Source organism: Falco biarmicus, chromosome 1 (assembly GCF_023638135.1).
Source record: "Falco biarmicus isolate bFalBia1 chromosome 1, bFalBia1.pri, whole genome shotgun sequence".
Taxonomy (NCBI): domain Eukaryota; kingdom Metazoa; phylum Chordata; class Aves; order Falconiformes; family Falconidae; genus Falco; species Falco biarmicus.
Window position 1 is genome coordinate 19,197,559 of NC_079288.1, and position 17,157 is coordinate 19,214,715.

Consider the following 17,157-nt stretch of genomic DNA (forward strand, 5'->3'; position numbering starts at 1 on the left):
GGAAATTAGCCTGGCAAAATTGATTCTTCTCATTCATCTCAGGGTCTGTTGCTGTTTCCTTGGGTCAAACAGGTCCTACTTGACTGCCGGTGATTTCATACCTGCTAGGGAGAAGGGATGGCACTCCCTTGCAGTGCTCTTGTTCTGGCTGATATCCCAGCGTGAGTGCAATTCATAAGCATCTTACAAGTAACCCTCAGGGCTAAAAATACTGGATGTAGTGTGCATAAATACCATATGCTTTCTCTAGCAGTTTTCTTTCCAGAAAATTTAGGGATAAGAAATAAATCCTCCCAGTGGCTCATTGTCTGTAATGTCTCTCTAGTTATTTTATGCATTTGTTTAACTACAGTCTCGCTCATGAGCTTATACCTTCAATCGTCCTGTGGTGTTGGTGCTGTGGGAGGAGAGATTCACAAAGGGGCTTTGAGAAAGTGTCCAAACACTAACTGAGCAGTCTGTGCAGGAGCTCTGTGTCACCAGTGTTGCTAACACTTAAAATAGAGAGAATGGTGGGCAGGCTGTGTAACCTGACATGCTATGGAGGAAGTTTCTATCCGTTATGGGTGGAAGCCCTTTTATCAGAGGCTGGGCTCTATATTGCTCAGCGAAACCTTTTGTCTGCGTTAGCCGCTTCTTCCTTGCATGAAGCCCTGGTTGCCAGGGAGGTATGTTCAAGACTGCAACTTCAAATGCTTTGAGTTTTGCCATTCTCAAAGCAAGGTGAGGCTGTTGTGTGGCAGCTGTGATATCTCTCTGAACTTGCTGTGTTCTGCACACTCTGCATTTTTATCTGCTGTCTGTTTCCACACAGGGTGCGGTATATTTTGAATGTGACTCGAGAGATAGATAACTTCTTCCCTGGGCTCTTTGAATACCATAATATTCGGGTATATGATGAAGAAGCAACAGATCTTCTGGCTTACTGGAATGACACTTACAAATTCATCTCCAAGGCAAAGTAAGTCTTCTCAGAACAGAGCAAACACATTTAGAAGATGTATACTGAGCATTTTATATTTTCCTACTGATTTTCTTAACTACTTTTCCTCCTTGTCTATCTAGCATCAAAGCAATTTCATTTTTATAGTTTCTAAGTGCTAGAGTTGCCTTCCACAAATTTCCATTCTTGCAGGTGCTTCTACAAGGAGTCAGTAGGACCTAGTGAGGGGTTTCTGCCCAGCTGCAGTCCAAGCTAACAGTGGAGATCATTCCTGTACTAGAGCTAAGAGCTTGCCTGCCGCTTAGGAAATGCGGTGGCTCTGCGGAGGTGCTGGTGGGAGGAAACAGCAGTAACAGATTGAGTAGGGTTTAACAAAAGAAAGAAGCAAAACCTTGTAAGCCAAACACAAACATCAGTTGTTCCCTGCATTGTGAGGTTGTACAATGAAACCCACAGTCTGGAAGTGATTTCTTGTAGTGTAATGCCGTAGAGCAAACTCTTCCCTTTAACAGGAGTAAATGCCTGCATAGGTCTCTGAGCTGTCACTTACAGTGAGTAACCTGATAGCAAATGCAGAAAGTAGGGCCTTTTTACTACAAAGAACTGCATCCCAATTGTATGAGCTGTCTCCAGTTAATTCAGCAGCCTTCTTAAGGGAAAACTGGTCAGAAATCAGGTTGGTATATGTTGCCTTTGAAGTATTATTTCCATTACAGAAGTCTGTCATCTCTTAACCATAGCTAGTGCTTGTCATTTCTCATAGCCTTTAAAAGCTGACTTGTTTGAGTATGGCTCGAGACTTACTTTATTTAAGATGGTTTCTTTAAAAAACATCATTGTATTCCCTTAAGTATTAATTTTGTATTGTTGTCATCCTCAGAAGTATTCTGCCCAGAACATTTTCCACTGGGGTTTAAGCGATGTGGCCTCAGCACTGTCTAAGAGTTAATAATCTTCCAAACTGGGGCAATTACTGTCCCCCCTTCTTTGCCCTGTCTTCTTGTGCTTGGGGTGTTTCGAATCACCAAAAGCATTGCAATGTTTTGACCAACTGGATTTGCAAAGTTGAGAAAGTCTTAGAGCATCCCAAAGGCTGCTGTGGCCCTGTATGCCCCAGGCAGTGCAGGTGTCACTCGGAGGCTGGGGAGCGTGGCTGCAGGTACAGGTCAGGCAGCTGCGAGCAGCCGAGCTCTGAGCTTGTGGAGGCACATGACCCTTGTGCTCTGTGGCCTCCTCGTTTATCCTGTGGGAACTTCACATGGCTGGTGATCCAGAGCACCTGGCACTTAAAGGAGAAAACGAAAGGTGCCAAACCAAGTTCTGTCAACCTGCTCTGTGCCACTGCTGTCCAGCGCACGGAGATCACCAAGAAGGATCATAGCCTTCCTCCTCGTATTTCATGGCAGACAAATGTTTAATTCCTTGGAGCAGAAAGTACTGGCTGCCCTTTCAGGCTCTGTACCAGCCTCACCAAGCAGAGTAGCTGCTCATTGCACTCAAAGGCACTGTTTGCTTTGCCTTCAATAAGAAGGAATGAGTTAAATCTGCAGGACCTTCCATCTGATTGCAGCAGAGCACTGCACTGCAGCCATCATTTGAGGTCTCTACCTGCAGCTGTGGGGAGGTCATCTTTTCCACTTGCTTGATTTGGATAAGGTGCTGAGGTGAAGGACTGTTGCAAACAGAGCCTAGGGGGTGAGCTTTCTACCCATAGGCAGTCCTGAGACATGGTGGTATCAACAAAACTCTTCCAGGTTGTTCCTTGGAGCTTTTGGCTGGATTTGCATCTACCAGTGTCTCGAGATGTGGATGAGAGCTAGGTGGGGTTTCAAACACCTGACTAAAGCGATGTTGGTCTTGTTCAGCCAATTGCCACAGCCAGTAGTACGCTGTCAGAAATTTGCATAGAAGAATATCTGTGTGCTAGAGGCTATACTGAACTGCTCAGTATCTTCTAGTGGATGTGTTTCTGAACTGATGCCGCATTTGTGTGATAGGTGTCATTTTTATTTGGAGTACTGCTTGATACTAGTGGGCCATTTGGGCTGAGTTCAAGGATGCCATAATTAGTCTTTAGCTGCCTTCATAATAAATGTCTGCAAACAACTGATGTTTGTCCACTTGGCGATAAAAGCTTTGGAAGAGTTTTTACAGCAAAATCTGTTAAGAATATTAAGACCTTGTTCTTCACTTTCTGTGTGTCTTGCTCCAGTTTGTAAATTGGATTATCAGATCACATCCCAGACTTCAACTATGGCCGCAGTGTTGAAAATGTGTTTGATAATACTCTGGTAAAGAAGTTGCTGTTTTCTTAAGCTTCTCAGAGGCTGTACTTTCTGTTTAATGATCCTCCTTTGTCTGTCTCCTGCTTCAGGAAAACCGGTTCTAAGTGTCTGGTGCACTGCAAGATGGGAGTGAGCCGCTCAGCATCCACGGTGATCGCCTACGCCATGAAGGAGTACGGCTGGAACCTGGACAGGGCTTACGACTACGTGAAGGAACGGCGCACCGTCACCAAGCCCAACCCCAGCTTTATGCGACAGCTGGAGGAATATCAAGGGATCCTGCTGGCCAGGTGAGTGGAAGGAACGATGTTGATAACCCACATTAAGTGATAACACTTAAATTATTGACTCCATTATTTTGATTAGAACTTCCATCACTGCATTATGTAAGTAAGCTCGTGATTGTTTTGGGAAGGATAGTGCTCTGTTTTCATGGTTTATCTCAGCTGAGCCTGGGAAAATGGGTGTAATAAAGAGCTTTTAGGAGGCTGTTTGGCTTCTAGGATGGCTGTTTTTTGGAGAGTAGCATCCCATGAGCTGCCATTTGAATGCAGCATTCAGAGCTGTGCAGACTCCAGCAGAGATAAATGATGTCCCTATTGCTTGTAACATCACTTGGCAGGGAACTCGCTTTGTCTCCGTCGCAGCCCTGTTGAACATGCTCCTCCTCAGCAGCTGGTCTGGTTTTATTTAGATCCCTTTGGTGAGTGTTGGTGTTAGGGGAGGGGACAGGATGTTCTGTGCGTTGCAACAGCGGTGTTTATTCCTGCATGGAGTCCTGAGGCTGGTCTGGAGCTGGGCCTGTGTATGGGCCAGTGTGTTGTAATCCCAAGCCTATCACCTGATTAGCAAAAAGACATAAAGATTGCATGTTTCTGAGAAATGCACTTGTAAGCTGTGTTAAGCAATGCCTTCACGTGATCGGCTGGAAGGAGGTAGTGATACTCTGTGTTTTGCCAGATTACGGTATTTTGTTTAGGATTCTGGTGTGCTTTGCCAGGGAGCAGATCTGAAGCAAGCAGAATTACCCAAGCTGAGCCTCCTGCCGCAGGAGGTGGCTCTTAGCATGTTTTCACCAAAGTAGTTACTGGTGCTGTTGAAGGGTGCCTGCCTTACGCTGTTCTTTACAGCAGCTCCGGCACTCGTGTACCCTCTTTAGGGCACACTTCTCACCTCTGTCCTCTGCTTGGGTTTGTCCCTTTAGGTCTGTCCTGTCCACTCGCAAAGACCTCCCTGCCTTTGTGCTCAGTTAATGACTTACTGTTCCTCTTTTGCTCTCCACCTGCTCCCAGCAGTCTGGCTCTCTCTGCTGCTGGGCTAGGTTTGGATTCCCAATTTTTACACCAAACCCCTAGTATAAGCCGCCCCTGTCACTGAAGTGTGCTTCCTCTTTCCCTCTCTGCAGAGACAGCAGCCTGAGGGCTCCTCCCAGCTTACTCCCTCATCAGGTGCACTCACAGGATCTTTGCCCTCTACGTGCCTGCCGCCTTCTCCCCACTGCTCCCCAAACATTGACTGCCATAATGACCCTCTCTCTCTCTGAAAACGCAGCCGAGTATGAGTCTCAGGATAGATCACAGTGGAATAGGTATTTTAAGAAATTGTGCTCTTCTGGACTGAAACCTTTGGAGACGAACACCACACCTGCCTTTGGCGTCCTGTGTGACAGCAAACATGCTGCTGGCACCAGTTAATAAAGGTCAGTGCATAACTCTGAGCTAGAGGTGACCTGACCAGTGTGGTGTGCCATGTAGCACTGAGCGGACTGGGAAATTAGATCTGACTGGAACCAGACCAGCTGGAGGAAAAGAAGCTTTTCAGATGCGAAAAACACACCAACATCCTTTGCAACAGGTTGGTGAACACCTGTGAGGAGCCCTGGGCTGGTACCAGCTGGTATAGCAAGCACATCTTCAAGCCCTCTGCCTTGCAATTGGTTTAGGTAATCTGTTCGTCTGGTAGTTGGTGGCACACCTGCAAAGCCACCCTCTACAAACAGTTTGGTTAAGGATTTATTTTATTTTCCTGTCTTCCCGTAATTTATTTTTCAGCAGGTAAATCTTTCTTGCTGCCATCATTTATATAGTGTGTGTCTCCCCTTCCCACTTAAGCACACCACTGCTCCTGACCTACTCTGCAAGTCCCAATACAATGGCACGAACAGGATTACTTGTGAGGCTTTAAAAAATGCAAGAGCAGTGCATTACATCTCTGTGTGTAGGGCTAAAAAGCCTGCAATAAGTGAAGCTTCACTGAAGCAAGGAATGGCCTCTGCACTGCAGAGATGGTCCCTCTTTACGCAGTTCCCTTCTCAGCTCCAAACTGCTGCTTTGCTTTTTTTTTTTCCCCTCCCTCTTTCTTCTCTGTGTTATTTAGCTTTGCCCTCTGGCCTCTGGCTGCCTTGTTTATTGCTGCGGTATTCCAGGACAGGTAAAAAACAAAACCCAAAAAATGAACAGATTCACGCTCATGTGACTGCTCCAGTTTCAGAGGGAAGGTATGTGAGGGCAGCCATGTGCTCGCACTATCTAGTTACCGTTTTGTGTTGGGGTTGTAGCAACTGGGATATGTTTTCCAGCTGTAAAATGAAAACCCTCTGCCTGCTTTTAGTCACAACAACAAGTGTGTTTTGCTCTTTGGGACTGTCATACTTCCTGGGGTTAGTTAAACTGTCCCCCTCCCTCTGGTGATAGACACAGAAAGGCTGAGCCAGCCCTGTTTCTTTTATTAGTTATGGATAAGTTACAGGAAAACAGTGTTTGGGATCCCCTGTGCCTTGAGCAACTTGTGAATCAACAGCAATAGTTTTATACCAGAGCCTGGAGAGCTGGCTGCAGCATGGTGGGAGGTGTGGGGGTCTCCTGGTGCGAGGCTGGTGTGGACACAAGCCCTGGTGCTGCCCACAGACCTTGTGCCATGCCTGGCACACTGAACATCTGGGCTGCCATGGGCTGTTCTCCCTGGTGCCAGGAACGCTGCCCAGGAAGGTCAAGAGGTGGCTGTGAGCTCTAGGAAGGGGTGTGGGCTCCTGACCCTGCTTTTAGCACCTCTTGCTAAGGGCTGGAGGAAGTGTGAGATTAAAAAGTTACAGTATACCTCTGCCAGTGGTTGCTGGCATCGGGTTTGATTCGCGGCTCAGGGCTGTGCTAGGAGAGTTTGGTTTGTGCATGCGCGAGGTGGGTTTGACTTTCAGAGTCAGATGCGCAGCAGAGTGCTGGATTTGAGCGCTGAAGCGACGGGGTGGGAGGTGCCCTCAGAAAACACCAACAGCTTCTTTCCAGGTTACACAAGCAGAGACATGGGAAATCTTCGGCATTCCATACAGAGCCTCAGCACAACCTGCCTCACAGGCGAGCCTGGTTCTGCTGCCAATGTCAGACTTTGCTCCAAAACCCGTTAGAGGTGGAGCACACACACACACCCCGAGCAATGCCTTTTGGCCTCTAGTCTTCACCCTCCTGTCCTCTGAAGGGGCCCAACTCTGCCCTGTGTCATACATGAAGATTGTAGCTGATTATGGGGTTGGAAAGCTAAATCTGCGATGAATTATTTTCCTTAGCTGTTGGGCACCCACAACTAAACAGGTACATTGTAATTAGTTCAATAGCATCTGTTAATTACCCTACTGCAGCCAATGGATGTGTCTGGGAGCACCTGCTCACACTAGCAAGGGACTGGAGAGGTTTAGCAAGGTCTCCTGCAGCTCCAAGGACCTTTCTGTGGTATCTGCTCTCCTCCTAGGGGCAAACGGTGGAAGCACAGCCCTGTGGCCATGGTCACTCAGCAAAGCCCTTGCAGGCATGGCTAGCTGGTGTGGTCTCACTGTGAGAAGTTGCCTCCTTTGCTCTCTGTAAGCCCAGGGGCATGGGCTGAGTTTTTTGGCAGGTGGAGCTAAGGATGGTGGTGCCATACCGCTGGCAGTTGCTTTTGCTTTGTGACCGCTCAGACCTTCCTAAAGGGGCTGTCCAAGAGCTGGACAACTCTTAAGCTTCCTTCCTGTGAAAGGCAGGTGGTGTTTTGTGCTACTTGTTGAAAGTTGAGGATGTCTTCTGTGTTCTACACACACTCATACTCACATCCACCCACCCCACCCTAGCCCCTTGGTTACCAGAGCCTAGTTATATCACTAAAGCTATTCAAAGGAGCCACAAGGGAAATTGGACTTATCTTCAGTGTCCACCACCCATTCACATCCAGGACTAGGGACCCTGTCTCTTCTGGTCATTGCTCACCTGCTAGCAAATGGAAAAGTGCTTGCTGGCTGAGAAAGGACCAACTTCTGTAGTCAATTAGACATCGCGTTTGTTGAGTAGACCGATAAAATACTGCTGGGGAATACACGTGTGTGGAGCAGAATGGTGCCGTGGGGTTCAGCTCCTGGAAAAGTCTTTTACTGGATCAGCTTCTCCAGCAGCAGGTTTGGCCCTGCACTGTTTAGGTGAAGCTGCAGTTGTGGTCAGTGAGCCCAGTATTTGGCACGGTTCTTCATGAAGGTTGCATCCTCTTGCAAGAAGGTGGGTCTGCCTCTGGTGGGTGAAAACACTGCTCAATGTTTTCATTTGCTTTTCTTCCCCACAGCAAACAGCGGCACAATAAACTGTGGCGCTCGCATTCAGACAGCGACCTCTCAGACCATCACGAGCCCATCTGCAAGTCTGGGCTGGAGCTGAACAAAAAGGAGATCACCACCTCAGCTGACCAGATCTCAGAGGCAAAGACCAATGACAACCAGCAGCCGATGTCTCCCATCTACTCAGCTGAGCTAGACAGGGAGCAGCAGCTCCCAGAGGATGCAAACATGATCGAGGAGATGTGTGTGAAGGAGGGAAGGATCCACCTAGAGTTTACGTGTCGAGATTTCCACACTGAGCAGATGGAGGACAAGCTGAACCTGAACAACATCAATGGCTGTACAGCAGGATGTTGTGTAGACTCTGTCCCCCCCGATAACTGCCATGCTTCTGAGGCCTTAATGCAACTCCAGCACCCCTTGGAAATAACAGAGTTTCCTGATTTGACGGTGGATGACCTAGAAAAAGATGCTCTTAAGCCTGATATGAACGTGCACTTGGTTCCCATGGAAGAATTCACTTCGTGCTTAAAAGACTTTCCCCAATCCCCAAACCAAAATTCACCGAGTCTCCACCAGAATCCCCAGCCCGCAGTGACAGACCTCAGTACAGACAGGATTGATTTCTTCAGTGCTTTGGAGAAATTTGTGGAGCTTTCCCAGGAGAGCCGGTCACGCACCTGCTCCCATTCCAGGGCAGAGGAGCAAGGGAGTGGAAGGAATGGGGTCTCCAGGGTGCCTGTGCTGGAAGTGTCGCCTGCTGCAGATGGGGGTGTAGACACTCGAAGGAACAGCTCTGGAAACTCTCCTCAGGCATCGGATGACTCTTCTACAGATGAAGAACAACAAAAGGTTAAAATAACTTGCTCATTTTTTTAGGAACTGCTGCTCGAACCTATCTGCAGCTAGTTCTCTTGTGGGAGCTTGCTGCTGACGGGATTTTCTAGTCCTGACTGTCACTGAACCCGGGTAGCTGTTCAGGGAGGGATTGCTAAATGCTCCCCTGCCTCCTTTTTTCTTTTTTTTTTTTTTTTTTTTTTTTTTTCTTCACTTTTAGATACTTGCCTTTTTCTGCACTTTTTCCTTAAACATCTGTTTGCTGGCAGTGGCAGGGCACTGGCTGAGTTGACCTTGACCTGCCGTGCTGTTCTCGTGAGAAACTTATTTTTGAGTTTTGCATCAGGAGAGCAGATAGGTGGGACCTGACCCAAATGCAGCTGAACCCTCAACAGCTGAGGCTAGCCAGCATCCTAAACCTGTGCAGATATTTATCTGACTTGAGAAATCCATCAAAGAATGGGACAAAACTGGCACCTTTCCCTGGTTGGGAAGCACCAGCACTGGGATAGTAAATCAAGGCAGACATAGAGTTTCCACTGCTGGAGGAAGGCCTGGGGTGATGGGATCAGGCATGTCATGGCTCACTTCTCTCCTGGCTAGAGAGATGTTCCTGACAAAATGTAGTAACCTCTGAACCGAGGTACCTTTCTTTTATAATTGCTTTCCACCCTTGAGGACTCTCACAGGGACTGATGATGTCCAGGGCCATCATTTTCTGAGAGCCTCTTATTTAAATTCCACACTGCATTGCTTGAATCTTTTCCATCTCCATGTGAGGCAATAAGGCTCTTCCAAATATAATAGGCTAAGGCACTCTCCAGTGATTTGGCAAAAAGAGTGTGTGGATGGGGAGCCTCTCTGGCCATTTTCCTCTGGGAAACCAGAGCATTTCAGCACTTGGTCATTCTTTATGCTGTACTTCTCTTTGCTCCAATACGTGAGCAGAATCGTTCATGTATTCAGTTCAAAACTGCACTTCTAGCAGCATTAAGTTGTTGTTGTTGTTGTGAACTGAACTTAAAATAACTTTATTTTTCTAAAAAAGGTACATTTCGCTTGGAATTCATGGCAATTAAACAGAAGTTCTTAAATCTCAAGTCTAGGTGAAATTCCAGCCTGGAATATGTTAAATGCAGTGCCAGAGACAGTAATGCTTCTACGGTGGTGATCACAGCAATTGTGATGTATCCCCACACACTGGCACGTGCGCCTTTTGTTCCTCTGGGGACATGAAACCCCGTTTCCTTTAAGCTGCTGCTCTTTGCTGTCTGTCAGCGCAGCTGATCCACTTTGTAATTCTCCTGTTTCTGTGTTGCAGGAGGTCCCTGAGCTGCCTAGCACAGGCCATCTCACGAGATCCCACTCGGAAAATGCCATTTCTGTGAAGGAAATTATCACAGAGATTGAGTCAATCAACCAGGGAGCAGGACCAGCCCAGCAGAAAGAGGGTTCGGCCAACCTCGCCCAGACACCAAAGAGGAACACGGTGCATGACCTGCCAGTGGAGGCCATTTGGGCATCTGAAAAGGTGGAACAGAGTGAAGGAGCCAGTGCTGGACACCAGGAAAAGGAGAAGGACCCTCTACAAGCTGAGCAAGAAGCTGCCCCCTCCCTGCAGGCAGCTTCTGGTAAATCAGATCTGGAGGAAGGCAGCCCAGGGGGGGAGCAGCAAGAGCCTCATGGCTCCATCAACCCCAAGCCCAAGTGGTGCCCCGGCTCTGTCCGGCGAGCCACCCTGGAGTTCGAGGAGCGCTTGAGACAGGAGCAGGAGCACCAGCACGCGTCCCCAGTCTGTGTCTTACCCACCCGCAAGAACTCCAGAAATGACTCTCCCGCTGCCGAGCTCCTGCTGCGGGGGAAGAGCGAGGAGCTGCCCCTGGAGCTGGCTCCGGAGGGTGACAAGGTGCAGGGTCCAGGCACTGAGGAGCTGCTGCCGCCTCCTGGGGCAGGGCTGCCTGCACCCCTTGCCTCCCCTGCACTCGAGTCCTCACCTGCAGAGCCCAGCCCAGAGCAGGGAGGAATGGCACAAGAGTGCAGGACAGTGGTGTCATTTGATGGGACGGAGGAGCCATCCCTGCCCTCCCTCCCCACAAAGAGAATCGAAATCATTGAATATGCTCCCCCGGTCAAATCTGCAGAGCGCCCCGATGCAAGCTGTGAGCAGAGCGGGCTGGCCACAGCCACCCCGTCTTTAGATGAAAACTTGAACCCTTCGTTGTGCTCAGAGAAGGCACCAACCTGTCTCCGAGCTCTGACGCTGGTAAATCTCTCGCTGCCGGAGCACGCGGTACACAAGCAGGCCACCTCCACTGCGGGCAGCCCCAGCAAGGAGGGTGCTGGGTTATCTGTTCACCTCGGTGCTGCTTCTCCCTCTGCCCAGGTGACCTCTACACCTTCAGCCAGCCTGGATCGCTCTTCTTACCCCTACGTAATTCACCTGGAAGGTGTCACCGAGCAGAGCACGGGTACAGACGATGAGCCGGTCACACCGTGTGGCGTTGAGGGAGACGCGACTCTCCCATTCAGGGACGAACCCAAGCCTCTCTGCAGGGGTGGTGCCAGCACCTCGAGGCAGCTGAGCAGCAAGGACTTCACCAGCCAATGTGCTGAAAACATGGACCTTGTGGACATCTCTTTCTTGTGTTACGGCCTCCCTCACAGCTCCAGTAGCCGCAGCGTGGAGGAGCGCAGCAACAGCCCCGGGCTGGTCAAGCAGCGAGCGAAGGAAATAGAGGCTCGGATCCGGCACGCGGGGCTCACCACACCCTCCCACATGAAACGCTCGGCATCTTTGGCCAAACTGGACTGCCTGGACCTCTCCAAGGACGACTTATCCGAGAGGGAATCGGCCTCTTCTGATGCCAACCCGGTGCTTCTCACCTGCGTTGCCCTCAGTCGAGGCTTTCGCGAGGGGAGTTTGGAGAGGGGCTCGGAAAGCGCGTGCGGAAAGCATCGCCTTTCCTCTCCGGAGCCCGCTAAGCATTTTGTGGAACAGCTCAGAACAGCCGAGTGCATTGCCCAGAGCAAACCGGTGGAGAGGCCGCTAGCTCAGTACGCCAAAGAGTGCGGCTCCAGCCAGCAGAGTTTGTTTTCCGGCACGGATCCGACGTGGACTAGCTCCGAGGAGAGTCCCCCGCTGCTCCAGGTGCAGGTCCTGGACTCCTTGTCTCTGGCTCGTGGTCTGGCTGTTGCACCCCGGCAGCAGCACGGGAGAACTCACCCTCTGAGGAGGCTCAAAAAGACCAATGATAAAAAGCGGACAACCAATCCCCTCTACAATACTATGTGATCCTGAGCCCTCAGCTGTGATTTCTTACCGAGAACCCGTGGTGTTGTGTTCACACAAGGGGCAGGTGTAATATAAGGAACATGCACTTTATTGGTTAATTTTATATATATTGTCATTTTACTGTTCCTGGCGCATGTAGGTGTGGGTTGGTTCTTCTGTGTGTGACTCTGACTGCAGGACTGTTTTGGTTTGTTGTTGGTTTTGTTTTGTTTTTTTTTTTCAACTCAGATAACCTCAAATGTTGGGGTTTTTTTGTTAAGTTTGTTTTAAAAGAACACCTTTATGATGCAAAAATTGATGTTGGCTTGCTTCGGCAAGGAGTTTTGCTTAGAACCAGATCCTAGTTTCTAACTTGAATTTTCCCCATGCCTTGAAAGGGTGCTGGGCAGTTGTTGGGGTGAGAGCCCCCATAAACATGAAGGCTGTGGCAAGGTCCCTTTTTTTGGGCTTTCTTCCATTTCTGCAAACTGGAACTGTATGATGCTAGCAGATCACTCACAAAGCTGCTTCAGGACAAACCCCTTGGGCTCAGTTTGGCTGGTGCATCCCCGAAAGGAGCACAAAGGGGTAAATCCTCCTGATGGATGGGCTCGGAAAACCCCGGGCAGCCTGGCACCGAGATCAGCGCTCCCCTCCTGGAGTGGGTCACGCAGAGCCCCCCATGTTTTGGTGAAGTGGAGCAGAGCTCCTCCACAAGCTGCCCAGCTCGCTTCTCCTCAGCTGCCCTGGACATATGGGTGAGAGGAGGAGAAGCCCCCAAAGCCAGAGTGTTCTTTTAAAACAAACGCCTCATTAGGGTTTTAACCCTCCCATTACTTGAATACTGCTGTGGGCCTTCCAAGTTCATGGCCATATCATCTGTCCTCTGCCCTCCTGCTGCCTCCCCTCTGCCCCAAAGCTGTTCTCGTCTCGTGCTGCCTGAGTCTTCCTCTCCCCTCTGCCACACTCACAGGAACTTCTGGTCGCTCCCGAACCTAGAGGCTGTTGTAATTGTTACATGACACATTGCCCCTATGGAATGCAAAGCTTTGTCCTCTCTGCTGTCACTCCTAACACTCAACCCAGAGGGAAGATCTTTTCTGGAAGTTTTTTCTTTTTTTTTCTTTTTTTTTTTTTTTGCCTAAATTGTATATATGGTATTTATATAGATTTTTTTTTTGTCGTTTCTATGTTTTTTTTTTTTAAAAAGGGCAAGACTGCATTCTGTAAACTGGAAAACAAAACCACCTTACTCAAACTCAGTGCTGTTCGTTGTAATCTGCACGGAAATGGGAGTGGGTTTGACTTTGTAAGCTGTCTTCCCTTTCCAAAAGTGAGCCTTGATGCCAGCCTTTGCCAAATGTCTCCCTTCTCCTCCAGTCCTGTGTGAACCCCTGTTACCCCGCTGTGGGAGGGGAACTGTGTATCTGCCCACTTGAAGCTGGCTGTCAGCAGTGCCAGTCGGACATGGAAGGCCATCGGCTGCTCTGAGCCATTCTGCAGGTTCTTGCTTCCCCGGAGAACCTGCATTGGAAGGGGCTGCTCCAAATTTCAGCAAATTATTTTACGGTTTCCGAGCAGTTTGGCTAAAGCAAAGCTCCTCATTTGCAGCTGTATGTATCAGCAAATTGTTCGTGTGCTGTAGGAGCAGAGAGGAAGGCACTTGGCCGTGGCAGGAGAGCTCTGGGTGTCCTGTCTGCAGTCCCGTGGCAAGTCTGTGGCAGAAGAGCCAGTCTGAGCTGGTGCTTGGCTCTGGCCCAGACCTGCCCTCCAGGGAGGAGCGAAGCAGAAGATGCAGAATGGCTCCAGCTGCTGAAAGCCCAGCATGGAGAGGATGTGGTGTGGGAGGAGCAGCAGACAAGGCCATGCCTAGAAAGCAGCACTGATGCTGCAGAGCCTTGCAGGCTCCGATGGGACAAGCTCATCTTGAGCCGGAGAGGAGCGCGCAGCACCAGAGCACTGGGGAGTATTGGGAAGCAGCATGCATCTGCCCTGGGGAAGGGGTGTCGCTAGCCCCCCAGCTTGCCAGCAGCAGAGGAGAGCCTAACAATTCGCAAGGTAGATCCCACCTCACTGTCCTCCCCCAGCTCCCAGGGATCCTCCAGCAGCAGCGTGCGCTTCATCCCTCCCTTCCCAAGGAGCTGGAGCTCCGCTGGGGGGCTGTCACCTGTGCTAGTGGCAGGCTGGAGCCTAGCCCGAAGTAGCCCAGCAGGGCCCTGTCCTGGCTCAAATAGCGTGTCATCCCAGGCCATTTCAGTCACCCAAGTCCCTGGCCCAGGAGATCAGATACTTCTTCGGGACACTGAAAGACATTTGGCTTCTCCTAGCCCACTCCAGCTGGCTTCAGAGCTGGGCGGGCAGCATGGAAAGGCCAAGTGGCTCATGTCATCTTGTGAAGGACGGTCTCAGTCCTTGCCTCCCCCACAAACCTCGCCAGACCCTGCTGCCACCATTCCTGACCCCAAGGCCTTGTCTGCCTACCCCTCCACAGGTGGAAGGGATGGGGTGCCACCAAACCTGCCTGGCATTGAAGTGAGTGTGCCTGGCTGGCACTGTGACCTGGTGACAAGGATCTGCTTGGGAGGGGAAAAGCCCTGTGTATAATTCCTTCCCGTGGGAAGGGGGGAGGAGAAGAGGATAGGGTTTCTTTGCCCAGCTGGATCTCAGGAGATGTGCGCTATAGGAAGGCTCTTCCATGCAGACCAGAAATGCTGCTTCTTTCCAATACTCTGCTGCTGTCGGGGCGCTTCAGCTGGGGAGGGCGGCGAAAGGGCGAAGGGCTGTTGCAAGGAGGTGCTTTGCTGTCCCCTTGTCCTCGGCTCTGGCCCAGCACAACGGTGTTTTTTCTCTGTGAAGCCTGTGGACGGGCGGAGGGAGTTGGGGAAGGTGGTTCTCTTGCGGAGTTATGAAGGCCTCGGAGGTCTGGAGGCTCTGGGATGGCTGGAGGGAAGGGGCTGGAGGGGCACGTCACGTGCAGCTCTCCAGGGACCCCGGCTCCTCCTCAGCCAGTGTCTGGGCAACGAAGCCACCGAGCCCCTGGCATCCAGAGGTCTCTGCCCGGGGACAGTTGTCCCTTCTCCATGCTGGTGGCTCACGGGTGGGTGGGTGGTGGCTGGTTCCTGTGGCCACCCCATGAGAGCTTCTTGTGGCCCACTGAGCACTGCGGGGTGCAGCACCTTCCCCGGATGGAAGGAGCAGCACCCCCAGGGTGCTCAGCAGCTGACAAGCCTCGCTGATAGAAGGGGTTTAGGAGAAACATGTTGTTTTAAGGGCATTTTTGTACAAAACAATTGTTCTTTTGGTCTCTTGCAAAGCCCTCTCAGAGGACGCTTTATTGTTTACATTGACTCTTGTACAATATCTCAGCCATCGCCTCCCCCCTCGCCCGCCCCATCTCCGGCTGTACTGTAACGTGTGAGCCTTGCACAAACGGATAGCGTGTGCGTGAAACTGGTTTTTACACTGCGTTCTGTTGCACTCGATGGTGTGTGTGTGCGTGTGTGTGCGTGTGTCCGGTCTGCTTGAGAAGTTGTGACATGTACAAATCTCCCCCCCTTCGGCCCTTTCCTGGGGGCACGGTCCCAGCGGGTGGCAGGAGGGGCAGGCGGTGATGCCGCTTCTGGCTCACTTGGATGTTAAACGGAGCAGGGATTGGCTCTGTGCCCCTCTGCCAGCAGAGGCCTGGTGGAAGGTAGCCCGCCCCAGCTCTGGCTGCCCCTGGGACCTCCTGGGAGGAGCGAGCTGCTGGGAATTGCCGTGGGCACCTGCCGGGGGGCTCCCGGAGCCTCGCAGCTCTCCCAGCCGGGTGGCAGGAGGAAGCCATACCTGCCGCAGGTCCCCTGCTCCCGTCACAGTACGTCCTGCCTTAATCTGGTCCTAGCTCCACGCAGACCCCCACATATCTCCCTAAGGGAGGGACCCCCCAAGCCCGTGCTGGCGTGGGGCAGAGGCAGGCACCGGCCTGGCACAAGTGGGGTCCAGGCTGGGCAGGGGGCTCCCCTCCGGCAGTGCCACCAGAGGTGCTAACAGCCCGCCTGCTCTGCAGACATCTCTGTTGGCACAAAAGAAGGTGCCAGTGCCTTTTTATTTTCCTTGATGGAGATGCGGTGTCCTTGCGCTGGCTTGTAGGGGTTGCCCCAGGGCCGGGCAGCCCTCGGGACGGCCGGCGGTGGAGTTGCAAACCGGGGAGGGGAGCGCTTCTGGCTGCCCCTCCTGGATCTTCCACGGTGGCTGGGATCGTCCCCTTTCCCCCTAAAGACTTTATGACCGATGTGCTCAGCTGTTTTTAAATGTGAACTTGTGCACTGATGTGCAGATTCAATGTTCTTGTTACCGAATGAATAAAGTTTTATTTTGAAGATGACCTGGGCGTGCTGCCTCCTGTGTTGGGCGTGGGGCTGGGGGCGATGCATGGTCTGTGCTGCTGCCGGAGTGCCGAGCAGCAGCGGGGATGTGGGCAGCCAGAGCGGGGTTGCTCACTCACACTCACGTCCCCTGCCAGAAGGACAGATGGACCCATCCTGTCCCAAGGCATCTGTACAGGGGCTGCGGAGCCGGTGCTACCAAGCACGATGCTCTTCCAGATCCTGCTGCAGTCGCAGGGAAAATGCCGGGGGCTGCATACATAAAGCTGCTCGGGATGCTGCGGGTGCCCTTGCTGCACTGCCACAGAGGAACTGTGGGGAGGGTCCTGGGGCTTCAGCTCCAAGCGGGACGTGAGGTTTTAGCTAGACCCTGGAGCAGACCCACCATGGCCAGCCAAGGAGCTGAGCCGAACCCAAGCACCGAATAGCCACAGCCCAGGCAGCTTCTGTGCCGGGAAGCAGCCGATCCTGGGTGAGCTGCTCCTGCTCCTCGTGTCCCAGCGGGGCAGGCAGCGTGGCGCAGGGGTCTCTGCGGGCTTCCTCTGGCCTGGCTGTGAGCAGGGGGTACGGAGGGAGCCAAATCCCCACAGCTCAGCCTCGCCATCCCTGCGCAAAGCTTCCCGCTGGGCTGGGGCTGAGCAGGCACCAGGGGTGCAGCGCCCAGGGGTGCGGGGCATGACGGGGGTGGCAGTGCCCCTGGGGTGCCCCGTCCCTTCCCGCTCCCCCCAGCACCACGATGGGGAAGGGCTTCCCAGGGCCTCTCCTCCACTTGCTGGGGATGTGGCTTGGAACTGGGGACATGGGACACGGGGCTCGCTCCATCCCCGAGTGCCGAGGGCAGAGTGAGCCCCGGCCGCGGTGGGACGGGGCAGGCAGGGGGGTGCCTC

The 17,157-nt window shown here is 51.8% G+C and overlaps 1 protein-coding gene across 1 annotated transcript in view; it reads left to right on the forward strand.

The window, feature by feature from the left end:
• Positions 1-16,269, forward strand: part of SSH2 (slingshot protein phosphatase 2) — a 103,677-nt gene extending 87,408 nt beyond the window's left edge. The window contains 4 exon segments of the mRNA XM_056326348.1: positions 815-961; positions 3,318-3,518; positions 7,807-8,650; positions 9,957-16,269. Of these exon segments, the coding sequence (XP_056182323.1) occupies positions 815-961; positions 3,318-3,518; positions 7,807-8,650; positions 9,957-11,927 (3,163 nt within the window). The 3' untranslated portion in view covers positions 11,928-16,269.
• Positions 16,270-17,157: the final 888 nt, after the last annotated feature.